This window comes from Lissotriton helveticus, chromosome 8, assembly GCF_964261635.1.
Source record: "Lissotriton helveticus chromosome 8, aLisHel1.1, whole genome shotgun sequence".
Lineage (NCBI taxonomy): Eukaryota > Metazoa > Chordata > Amphibia > Caudata > Salamandridae > Lissotriton > Lissotriton helveticus.
The window spans coordinates 324,707,990-324,721,065 of NC_136069.1; the positions used below are offsets into that span (position 1 = coordinate 324,707,990).

The following is a 13,076-nucleotide window of genomic DNA, read 5'->3' on the forward strand; positions in this document are numbered from 1 at the left end:
CTCGTGTGGTTTAATGTTTCTGCTGTTCGTGCTAACCTTCCTCGTTGTGTGCCCCGTTACGTTCGCCTCGTTCGGGTAATCGTTCGGCGTTCGTTCTCTCGTCTATGTGTCTGCGCATGCGCGCTGTGCTTATCACTTCTTAAAGGGGATGGTACCTGTTTCAAAAAACGTTATTGTTCCCTCGAGCTGTTAACGCTACTATTGTGTTATCTACATCGCTGTGGTGTGTGCGTCAAAATGTGAGCAACGTAATCACATTTTGACGCACACACCACAGCGATGTAGATAACACAATAGTAGCGTTAACAGCTCGCGGGAACAATAAAGATTTTTGAAACCGGTAACGGCCCCTTTAAGAAGTTATAAGCACAGCGCGCATGCGCAGACACATAGACGAGAGTACGAACGTCGAACGATTACCCGAACGAGGCGAACGTAACGGGGCACACAACGAGGAAGGTAAGCACGAACAGCAGAAACATTAAACCACACGAGCTATAGACGTAGAATTATGTGATTCGTTACTCGCATTAAACGGTATGAGTACGAAAGACATTCGTTAACGCACAATAGCCAAGGGAGCATTAAGATTCAACGAGAGGCAGATATACACTGAACACTAGTTATCAGAACCGTTAGCCGCAAGGTAGAAAGAGAAGCCACGTAGTTAATTGATTGTATGATTATACACCCATGGACACCATTAGTTACTAAGGGATGTTTATATTTTATTTTTTGTAGAACCTTTCCCTGACGAAGGCGAATACGCCGAAATGCATTGGAATGGAATTAGATTTTAATTTATTTCCCCATTAGCCCATTCGGTGCAGTGAGCAGATATTAAAGGCACTATAGTTACGAACAATGTCTTTACAAGGCACATGACAAAAAAGTCTCAAATATAGGTCTTGATGTACAGGTGATCCACAAAGTGTTGGGTACATTACTTTCTAGTATTTGCATTTCTAGATTGTACCAGCTCTTTGCAACTGAACTCATGAATATACACATGTATATAAAAGAAAAGTAATAGTAGTCTAGAAAACAACTTCATTTGTGTGTTTCTTTCCAGTAGAATAAGTGGAGATGTGTTTATAAAGTATTGTGGGGTTTTTTCTACAGGGCCTGTTCATTTGATTCCTTCTCTCTTGTGTGAGGAAAGCTGTAGCCTTCAGCACAACAGGACTTGCTGCAGTTTTCACTCCGAGAGTACTCTTCACGAAAGGTAAGAAACTAGAATCTTAATAGACAAAAGATGTTCTTTGGAGTTGGTAGATGGCCTCTTCCCTGGGTGTACTTACCTTTTTAATGTTTTTTGTGCTCCATTACCTGGATTCCATTTATCCTTCCTTTGTATATGTGCAGGGCTAACTTTCAGGACTATCCAGGCCCTTTTAGAAGAGAAGGCCTGTTCGGTCTTAAAAACTAGAAACTTGCCGTTGTATTATAAAATTATCCTTGCAAATCTTTAGTGATTCAATTTGTATTTTCCTCATTTCAAGTAATCAATATTGTTCAATGCCCCTCTTTCTTTACAATGGGAACTTTCAAAAGTACTCAAATAATTATTTTTCAAGATGAAGCCTCCCTTTAACCACTAGTAGATTTTGGTCATTTCTCCACCCAAAAAGTATCCTTGTTGATCGTAATTATTGAATTACTATTATGTACCAACTTGCTTTTACTGGGCAGTCCTTTATGTCAATGTGCTTCGAAGAAACCACAGAAATGCCAAGCCTTCGCCAACTTTATTCCTTGTTTTTACAGGAATCCAGATTCCCTGGTAGAAATGATCCCACCATTCCTAGGCTCTACTTCACACTTTGCCCGCAGAGAGCTTGCAGAAATTTGGCCTCTCATGGGGACGCCATCTGACAGAGATGCCACTCCCTCCTGTGAGTCACATGAAGAATGTATTGAAGAACCTGGTAGTCATGCCAGCATAGAGAATGAAGACGCAGCCACAATGAGCTTAGACTGTGACCAGACTCAAAGGGCAGGACTCAGTCCAGCTTTATCCTATTCAGAAGAATCCCTGGAACCTGCTGGTACACCTGAGGACCATGAATATCAGGATACACCACTGCAGACAGAACAAGCTGTTCAACATCCTTCAACAGAAAACTTCGAAGCAGAGGTCAAAGTGAGCCAGAACAATGATAGCAAGGTAAGATAGCAAGGTAATGAGTCTAAGCAGCATATTTCTGGAATCCTAGTCGATGTTAAAAGGGAAGTATTATTGAAATCCAACAGAAGGGGCATTTCTGGGATGAATGTAGAGCGGTACATGCAATATAGCATATGAGCTACTCATTGAGGAAGTTGTGTTTCAGAATGGAATGTCTATTAAAGCAAGGATTGACCATCAACAGGAAACATAGAGGCATATTACCAACAACTAGCGATAATTATCGCTGTGTTGGCTTAGCGGGAATATTTATATCGCCGCCCTTCACCTGTTTTTATCGCTGAGATCTTGCTATTAGCAAGGTTTATCTCAGGAGCAATATAAATTGGCGAAATGCGTGAATATCGCTGTCAATACAGTGATATTCAGGCATTACCGTGACAATGCTCTTAGCCATGTTATCCACCTCTCATTGGATAACATGGCTAAGAACTGGTCAGGGCAGGCGTTCGCTATTGGAGATATTCGCGCTTAGCGCGAATATTTCCAAAACTACGCCTGTGTTGATCATAGGCGATAGCGATTGCAGCAACTGTTTTCAGTCGCTGACATTTTGGCACGCCCACTTTGCATGTAATTAGCGATAATTATCGCTGACATGCAAAGTGGGCCCCAAAATGCCCGCTTTCGCCTACAAGCCGACAGCTTGGTAATAGGGCGATAAAATTATCGCCGCTTCAGCGGGAAAAAGTCCCATTAAAGCGGCGATAATGGCCCTTGGTAATATGCCCCATAATCTTTACAGCGAAGCAATGCATAGTATTTCGTTCACAACATGTCATTCTCACCCAGTCAGAAATGGTCTTGGGCAACTAAATGTGCCAACTGAATAGTGTATAGCAGCCCCAGCCACTGGGCTTCCCAGCGCTGAACCTTTAACAGAGATACATCAACTAGGTACATCAAAATGAACGGGTAAGGAGGAAAGCTAGTTGGAAAAGATCCAGGTCTTGAGCAGTTTCCCAAAGTGCAGATGGTTCTGGTCTTGAGCAGTTTCCCAAAGTGCAGATGTTTCTGGGTTTTCCTGCGGGAAAGAGGAGGTTTGTTCCACAGAATAGGTGCCAAAGCTTAGAAAGAGTGGCCTCCAGCTCTTGCCTTCTTTTCTTGAGGATTAATAGCCAAGTTCAGGTCGACTGATTGGTGCAGTCTGGATGGTAGCTAATGGGAGTGAAGAATCTTGTAGGCTATGTACAGGGCTTAAAGTGTACGTGCTTGTCCAAAGGGAGTCAATGCAACTTATGGAAACGCTTAGAGGCGGAGTAAACTTTTGAGAGGGACAAGTGCAACTTTGCAGCTGCATTTTGGGTATTCCAAAGTCTTTTCACAACAGCTTTTTTAGCTCCTAGGTAGATAACATTACAGTACCCGAGCCCATGATGGGTTTCAGGCTTCTCAGGAAACCGAAACAGATGCCAGTCAGTGGTTTTGCTTGGGCCTCGAAGGCAAGAGTATCGGCTATCCAAACTCCAAGGTTTTTAATAACTGGTTTGCGCTTGGGGGGGGGTGGACCAATGGTGGCCAGCCACCAATGTTCTCACCAGGAGAGAGAGTGTTTACCTAACAAAAGAATTTCAGTTTTGTTGACATGTAATCTCAAGCAGTTGTTGTTATTTATCCACTTAGCAACCGCTAGCATTCCTTTCTGAATATTGTCCATGTCTTGCTTTGTGTTCTCAGAGAGTTAAAAAATCAGCTGGCTATCGTTGTTATACTATACCAGTGCGAGTCCAAATGATTTTACAACCTGTGCATTTGGTTGGATATAGGTATTAAATAAGATCGGACTCCGAGAAGTACAATGGGGAACTCCATAGTGTAGGGATTCCTGGTGGGACGCAAAAGGGGGAGAGATTACCTGAAAAGAGCACTGGCTCAAAAAAGAGGAAAACCAGGTCAGAACTGACCCTAGTAATCCGATGTTATGTAAGCGCTATAGTAGTGTTTTATGTGCGACCGTGTAGTAACGTGGTGCTTAACCCCTTAAGCGCTGCCGTCGGCCAACGGTCATCGCGTGCACTACCTCCCCAGTGCTGCGCACGACCGTTGGCCGACGTGCCAGCATTCGTTATTCGAACGTTCAGCACTGGGCGCTGAACGTTCGACGCTCTTATGAGGTTAAGTCTAGCAGGATTAAGGCTGATTACCTGCCCTCATCTTGCAATTTGCGGAGTTTCTCTGTTACTGCTAAAAGGGCGGATTCAGTTCTGTGAGAAGGCCTAGAGCCTTTTTGAGAGATATCCAAAATATGGTGTTCTTCCGTAAACTCTGGCAGAACGCTGTTGGCAGGTTTCTCTGTTACCTTAGCCAGGAAAGGTAAAAGGGAGATGGGTCAATAATTTTCCGGCTTCGTGAGCTCCAAAAAGGTTTTTTTAAGCAGGGAATTACTTTGTCAGGCTTCCAAGAGCAAGGCACTGAGGCAGATGTAAAAGACGGATTAATAGTTTCTAGGAAGGATGGGAGTAAAAGATTCTGAAGTTTTAGAATTAGCCCTGGTCTGATGGGGTCGTTGAGTGAGCCAGATTTCACTTTACTGCAAAGGGCTTGTAAAGAGGACAAGCTTAGGGGAGGTAGAGTACTCAGTGTGGGCTTAGGACTGATGTTCTCTGATGAAGCAATACAGTCAGACAGATCAGAAGTCATGTTAGAGGAGAAATTAGAGTAAATGTCCTCAATTTTGCCCTAAAGATAGTCTGCTAGCTTGTCACAGTGTTCGTTTGATGCTTCTATGAGTTCAGCCGATAGAACTGGGTTCAATAGGCTGTTGACTACATTGAAAATGTCTTTGGCAGGGTTGTTGATGTTACAGATATTGTTATAGAAAAACTCAGCCCTAGTCTTCTTAATCAGTTTGTGATATGCTTTAACAGCTGACCTTTACTGTGGTTTTGCGGAGGAATCATAGGTTTTCCTCCAGGCTCTCTCAAGAACTTTATAGTGTTTCTTTAGCAGTCACGAGGGTCTCATTGAACCAAGGGGCAGAATGTTTCTTTTTGGCCCGAGCCTGGCCGGTGGGAATGAGAGCATCAAGATCTGAGGTGAGCCATGATTTAAGCATATTATAAGTGGTCTCCACAATGGGGGACGGCTAGAATGGATTAAAGTGCAAATTCCTGCAAGTCTAGTTTTTGCAAAGGACGTTTCAGGAGGGTGTCAAGCGCCTTAGTGTAGTCGTGGCGAGAGATGCAGATGGACATGGGGATCATAAAGTGGTCAGTCCATGTCCTAGGCCAGGGAGACAAGACCCATAGTTGCTTACCTATAACTAATTGGGATAATTGCGTGGCTGAAAGGTCATGAAGAAAATCCTAAAATTCGCCATCATTGATTGAATCGAAGGAGAGGTTAAGGTCACCAATAATATTGAAATTCGCATATTTTATGATTAGCAGGGGTATGAAGTTTATAAGCGCTTCTCCAAGCAATTTGGATGGACTTGGGGAGTTGGGAGGGGGAGGGGGGCAATAAATTAGCAGCACACATAAGGTGAACTTGATATTGAGAAATATTTTTAAATGGGCTTTTTCACAATCTTTAATGGTACACTGGTGTGAGGCTGCAGCCTACCGTTGCTTTGTAAACATTTTGTATGCCGCCTCCTCTGCAGCTGGCTCTATTACAGTTCTTAAAGTTATACAAGGGGGAGTGCTAAAGCAGGTTCTGTTACCATAGCCTGCCCCAGCCAAATTTCTGTGAGAAACAATATGCCAGGAGAATGGTACTGGATAAAATCTAAGATGAGAGCGTGATGGTGAACCAAACACAGGCAATTGATACTGACTATCTTAAACATGATGGAGCGTGGTTGAGTGTGAGGGGTAGGTTTAGTGGTAGATCTAAGGGGCATATTATGAAGAAAGGCGATAAAATTATCGCCACTTGAGCCCAGGTTAACACCAGAACCTGGGCTGCTATGGGAATTCACAAGGACATATTATCAAGCCCATTATCGCCGCTTTAGCAGCAGTTTCCTACCGCTAAAGCGGCGATATTTTATCGCCTTTCTTCATAATATGCCCCTAAGTGTGTTGGGTTTGAACCCACAAGTCTTGCATCGAAAGGAGGTATCCGCGGGGTCCTATCTGGTGTAAGCAACTATTCTGTTCAGCGTGATTTAAAGCATGGAGTTTAGGAGAGGGGTAAACTAACCTGCTTGAGGATGGAGGGGCATGATTCCTGGCCCCTGAGCTGTCCGGGCACGGATGGGCACAGACAGGTTTGGCTTTGGCGCACCGGCAGCGCGTCAGCACATCCGAGCTCATTATATAGCCGATGCCTAAGATTGAAATTGGGTAAGTGGCGGCAACTAGATTGCTAACGATAGTTACCCTGGTGGCCCCACTAAGAAGGTCGACCACGCACCACAGCTAGAACAAAAGTGCACAGTGTTCACTAGTATGGGACAGACCTGAAAACTTTAAAATGGTCAAACTAAAACAGTCATAACAAGCCCAGTCCACCATCCCAAATTCTCCAAGTTGTGCTAATCCTTGTAACAGAATACAGTGCAAACTCACTGCACATTCAATAGCAGCAGTTTGGTAACTAAAAGTTTGAGATATTTTCTAAAAACTAGCAGCAATAAGGTAAGCAAAGGTCAACAAATGGGAGGGACAGGGTTATCAAGGTGAAGGATCATCTTGCACCATCAATTACAAGTGGAGCATCTGCCCATCGGAGCTCATTATATGGCCGATGCCTAAGATTGAAAGTGGGCAAGTGGCGGCATCTAAACTGCTAACAATAGTGGCTCTGGTGGCCCCAGTAAGATGGTTGTCTGCGCTCCTCAGCCAGAAAACAGTGCACAGTGTTCGCTAGTTCAGGACAGACCTAAAAACTTTAAAACAGTCAAGCCAAAACTGTCATAACGTGTCCAGGCCATCCTCTCAAATTCCCTAAGTCGTGCTAATCCTAGTAACAGAATACAGTGTAAATTCAACAACAGCATTTTGATGATGAAAAGTACGAGGTATTTTTTTTCAAATAGCAGCAATACAATAAAAAAGGTTAATGAAAAGGAGGGAGGTTGTTATCAAGGTAAAGGATCAACTCAGACCAACAATTACAGGTGTAAACTGCACTAATTGTCCTCACTGAGGTACCTTTCTGTGACATCGTTTCAGAGAAATGCATTTGATAAAATCATGCTACTTGAAATATTTGGAACAAATGATAAATAATAGGAGAAACAATGGCATATAAGCCCATTGATCATTTTTTTCATGATAGAATGCCATTCTTCTTGGCAGCAGTCAGCCAACACTGTTCACTATTTTTGCAAATCCTTTGGCAATACTTATTTGCCATTTTGGTTTCCTGATCTCTGGCTTGGGTGATGATGGCATTCAACTGTTAGTGAGGTTAGATGGCAATTTGGAGCAGGCGGAGAAAAACCTTCAGAACTGTATGATAGCAGTTGCAGACTGGATGAGAGACAATGAGCTTCAGTTTAATACTGAGAAGGAAAAGATCTCGGTTTTAGGAATCAGTCAATTTCCTTTTGCTAAATTTGTTTGTGAATTAAATAACATATATCATCTTTTGTGTATTTGTTTGGTGAATGCTGACTTCTGTATTTTTGTGTATTATTTTGCGGTACAAATCATCAAAATTGCATAGCTCAGTGTTACTGGATTACAATAATGACAGAGGGCCAGATGCATGAAGAAATCGTTTTGCGATTTCCTAATTGCGAATCCTTGCGAGTTGCAATTAGGAAATTGCAAAACGGCATGCATGAAAGTGTGTTGAACACTTTTTGCAATTCCTTTGGGATTGCAAATGACCTACCTAATGAATATTAATGAATTAGGTCGCAATTTGCGACCCCCTAGGAATCGCAAAAATCACAGGGATGGTGGCCTCCTGGGGTCAGCAGAACACCATGTTTGTGATTGCGCTTAAATAAAGCAATTTTTTTTAATGCAGCCCCTTTTCTTTAAAGGAAAATGGGATGAGTTTTTAAAACAAAAATTAAGTTTTCTTTTCATTTTTAAGAGTAGGCAGTGGTCCCAAGGGTCCACTGCCTGCTCATAAAAGACACTGTAACAAACATTCACAAAGGGGAAGGGGTCCCATAGGGACCCCTTCCCATTTGCGAATAGGTTACCACCTACTTAAAATGAATAGGACAATTTACTCTGCATGCATTAGCAATGCATGCCATTACTCGTGTTTTTTACTCCGCAAAAAACTTTTACAATGCAATACATTACAACACATTGTCTACTACAACGCAACTTGCTATTCTAACTCCACCGGAGCGTTGTAATGGGAAATGCGTTGTAATGGTTTGCAATGTAAAGCCCTGCATTGTAAAAGTTTCTGCGAAGTAATAAATGCGTGGTAATGACTTGTGTTGTAACGCATGCAGAGTAAAGGATGTTTCCCACTTAAAGTAGGTGGTAAAATGTGAATGTTTTGTGACCGCATTTCGGTCTCAAAACATTCCTACATACCGATGCGATTCGGTATTAGGAAGGGACGCCCTAAACACGCCACTTCCTAATAGCGAATCGCAAACCCATTTTGCGATTCGGTAACAGGTTACCAAATCGCAAAATATGGCTTGCTGCATCTGATTTTTTGCCTTTGCAAACGGGCCGATTCTGCAAAGACAAAAATGCTTGATGCATGTGCACCTTAGTGTTTGTCCCTGGAATCCAATAATGATTTAGTGGGGGGGGGGTTTCTGGATTCCAGTAATGATTAAGTGGGGATCCACAGAAGTCAAAAGGTTAAGAACCAGTGATCTACAATGCAGATGTTTGCTTCTGATTTCTAATTGTCACTTTATGTCTTTTCTTTAGGAACCTTAAAATATTTGTTAATGTTACCACAAGAAGTCTTCTGTTCTCACTGCGGCTTATTAAAGGAGCAAAGCTGTATTTGAATCAGCAATGCTTAGAAACAAAGGACACTCTGGTTCCCTTTAAGAAGCTCTGTATGATTCATGGCAGCTGTTACCAGATGTCTTTAGGAGCAACTTGAGAGACCTTATAAGAGAAATGACTTGCACGTGCATTGCTTTACCGCTGTGCCAGGGCAACACCGCTCAATGAATGTACAGAACAATGGTTTGAACCCACAGCCACGTCCAACGTGTAAATAGTCAAGATACAGATTTGCAGCTGTGTCTTCGGACTGAAGCTTGGAATTGGAACACTTCATGCAGCTGCTTAACAAAAAACACCATGCTTGCCAAGGAACTGCAGATAGTACGTCTTCTGCCTGGACTTCAAAAGCTATTAGTTCAAGCTTTGTGCTTTGGAGCGAATTGAGCATAAAGACATACAACTTATATGAAGGCCTTTCATCAATTGATATCCATGCTTTTAACACACAATGAACTCAGTCTGATAGCTGATGCTAAAGGCCTAGAGCTTTTCATGTCACAGTATAGGATTCAGCATGAGAGTGATGTGTATAAAATACTTCTATGAAGTTTGGTGTGCCAATACTGTATAGAAAGGTACCCTGTGCACAGTATTGTAATTGATCGTTTTTATTATTTCTGAAGTTATTAGTAATTGGGAATGCGAAGTACATTTTAACCTAACATCTATATGATGCACTTTTTCAGTTTTGAAGTAGCAGTGCTGGACTTTTATATAAAAGAAAATGGATGGTAATTGCAAACATTCTGCTGCATTAGTAATTGTTACACAACTATTAATCCACATTTCTGTAATATATGTATATGTAATATATATTAGTAGTGGCATGTACTCTGTGTGTGTGTGTGGGTGTGCATGCGTGCGCCTGTAGATGTTTATCCAAACCTATGAGGACCACACTGGTCCTCACAGTGTTAGTAAACCCTGAAACACTATCTCTGTGAGGACCAGCGTGCTACAGAGGACTGGTTCCTGTAGTGTGATAAGGTACTTTTGAGTGAATGTATTAAAAAATAAAAGCACAGTAATGTTTGCTTTCGTCAGCTTTATAACTTTTTTCAGAATCAAGGCGTGTGTGGAGTTAGAATGGTAAATACGCACTCCATTACAGTCAATGGAAGGACATCATAAAAATAGGTACGTCATGGCGTGTGAAAGATGTGTTTAAATGGTGTTTAGTTTTTTCCCTCCAATTAAGTCAGTGTTCTTTCTGAACATATCCTATGATGCTGAAGGATGAATGTTCATGAGGACTTGAAGAGGAATGACAATGTTAATGCAATAAAGGTTCGATGAGAATAGAATTATGTCTCTGGATAGGAAAGGCCACAGAGAAATACTTACCTGTGTGCATTTCCAAACTTGGTTTCTCCAGACTGGGACATGTGTAACCACCTTTAAACAAGCAATGATTTCAACAGGGGAAACTATCCATTCAAGAGACCCCTAAGTAGATATTATAACAAACTGAGTGCCTGTCACACCATACTATAACCACACCAATTGTTTTTCCAGTATTATGTTTTAAATGCCATGTTTGATGCAACATTTGCAAAGATCACAGTCACCCACCCATTAATTTTCATTGAGAACAAGTGATACCCATTTGCCAGTTTAGGAACCTCTTGTATTACGGTAACTTTCCCCAGAGTACTTGGACAGTTTGTAAAAAGTTTATGTTCATGACTTTGGCCTTTATGAAAATAGTAATGTTAGATGGCTATTGCACTAGTAGTTATCACAGTTATGTGGAGCCACCATGATACTTCACTGGGACATGGTTATTTATTTATATGAATCAATTTTTTTAGCCCATGTTAAGGGGAGTGTCACAAAAAGTTCAGGTCTGTGTATAGATGTTATAGCAACATTCTTGTTCTCTTACTCATACTTATTATTCAAACTGTGAGTTATCCTATGTCAGACAGGCAGGTACCTGCTCCCTTTACTAAAATAAAAGCTAGACTTAATCACAATTTCATAAAATCCTAATGGAAAGATGTTCAATGAAAGGCCGAGCAGAAGGAGTAAGACTCATAAAGGGTAGAAACACACTGGACAGCTGGTTCATGGCTGCAGCATGTTCCCAGTTCTGGAGTCCATAGTTCAGAAGCCCACCTGTAAAAATCTTCCCACCCCTATCCAAATACTATCAGATTGAGAGAAGGTAAAGAAATTTCTGCAAGGAGTTCAAGCCAACGTGTATGCATACCAATTAGTAGTTGATCCTGAATATCAATTATTTCAGATTACAATTCAGTCAGTGGTTTGTGCTTGCAATGGCCAATTTGCTGTACGATGTGAGCAACCACATTATGGACCAGCTAGAATTTGAATACTGGTCTCAAGTGGGAAATTTAGGAGCGGCTAATGGAATGCAGCCTAGTAAGTATGAACAGCAGCTGTGGTGCTGCTAGGGTACATACACTATATTCTTCACAAACTGCTATTGCTTAACCCCAGGGAAAACAGGACCTCACTGTCCTGTAAGTAGGAACGTGCAGTTGTTATATAGCTAGTCTTGTATCATCTTGTATCGTAATGTAAAATGGGATTTTAAAAGCACAGTGCTCAACCAAGCCTGGAGGTGCTTAGGGTTCATTTCCCACTGAATATATGTGAATATTTTTGTTGGTGGTCCTCAAGACAGATCTCCAATGCCTTGACTCTTTGAAGAGTAATGTCAACATCTTTATAGTGGACTCCCTATGCTTGGAAATATTATATATGCTTTGTCAATCAAATATTTTCTCAAGCGTACATTAGGTTGTTAAAAAGCATGTGAACAGCGCCCAAAAGGCACAATATTATTCGGTTCAGCATGCGCTGTCTCTTCGAGACCATTTGTTTTCTGTCAGAAGGCTTTGAGAACACTCGTTTTTTACCATTGGTTGGCTTCATTGTCACTCTCATTTTCTTGGTTCTCTTTGGTCAGCTGCCATAGGCTTCCTTCATCTTTATGTGTTTGTCTCTTGCTTTTGTTTTGGGCACTACTTTTTTCTTTCTATTTAAGCACTGTACCACATGGTGTCTTTTTTCAGCAGGCCCCTCGTGTTTTCCCTCCTCCATGTTTATCTCCTGTCTATCTGCTTGCCCCCACCCACCCTCCTTCTTTTGTCCATGTAGGCTTCCCCCAACATCCCTCCCTCCATTCATGGTGTTTGCTTGACCCCACTCTTCCTCCACTTATTGACCTTGTGAGATCGGCCTCCTCCCACCCTTCTTTTGTCGTCCATGTTGCCTTCCCCATCCGCCATCTCTCAAATCATTGTCCAAGTTGGTTTGCACGCATCCTCCCTCCCTTAATTTGTTGTCCATGTTGGATTGTCCCTCCCCCACTGATTATCCCTCCTTCTGTTTCTGTGTTGCACAGACCACTCCCTCCATCCATATTCCATGGATACCTCCCTCCCACCATAACAAAAAAAGTGCTGTGATGCAGACACCGCTTTTTTCCCCACACCCTCGATCCTCCGTATTGTCTTCTTACTCACTTCTTGTTACCTTCCGCCTACCAGCAAGAGAAAATTGCTGTGAAGCAGTCAGCGCTGGCTGCATCATATTACTTAAAAAACAAATTTCAGCTGTGCTGCTGTAAAACATGGCTAAAAAGTATTGACAAAGCTAATACTTACTTTATTGAGTAGCTGTGTCTTGCTCCTGTTTTCGAATCATATACCTCCTAAATATTCAGGCCTGATTCACCAAGCTTTTTCTGTGAGTTGCTATGTCTTACTCCAGGCCTAGGTGTGACCTAATCATCACCCATTTCACAAAGATTTTTTTCCCATGATTATGCATGTCTAACTACTGGAAATTCATGACTTAGTCACATCTAAGTCATGAGTAAGAAGCAACTACTTGCAGAAACAAACTTTGTGAATCTGGTTCCTGTGTGCTGTTCACATTCTTGTAAGTAATGTAATGTGCACTTGATGAAAGATCTGTTTGATGTGCCAGGATATTTGCATTTTCAGGTTGCTATATAAACTTTA

General features: G+C 41.9%; 1 protein-coding gene across 1 annotated transcript in view; it reads left to right on the forward strand.

Annotated features, from left to right (window-relative positions):
* The window catches only part of TNFRSF19 (TNF receptor superfamily member 19), a 212,225-nt gene extending 202,112 nt beyond the window's left edge, over nucleotides 1-10,113 (forward strand). The window contains exons 8-10 of the mRNA XM_078657098.1: nucleotides 1,123-1,225; nucleotides 1,768-2,167; nucleotides 8,995-10,113. Of these exons, the coding sequence (XP_078513224.1) occupies nucleotides 1,123-1,225; nucleotides 1,768-2,167; nucleotides 8,995-9,003 (512 nt within the window). The 3' untranslated portion in view covers nucleotides 9,004-10,113. The remainder of the gene's footprint in view (nucleotides 1-1,122; nucleotides 1,226-1,767; nucleotides 2,168-8,994) is intronic.
* Nucleotides 10,114-13,076: the final 2,963 nt, after the last annotated feature.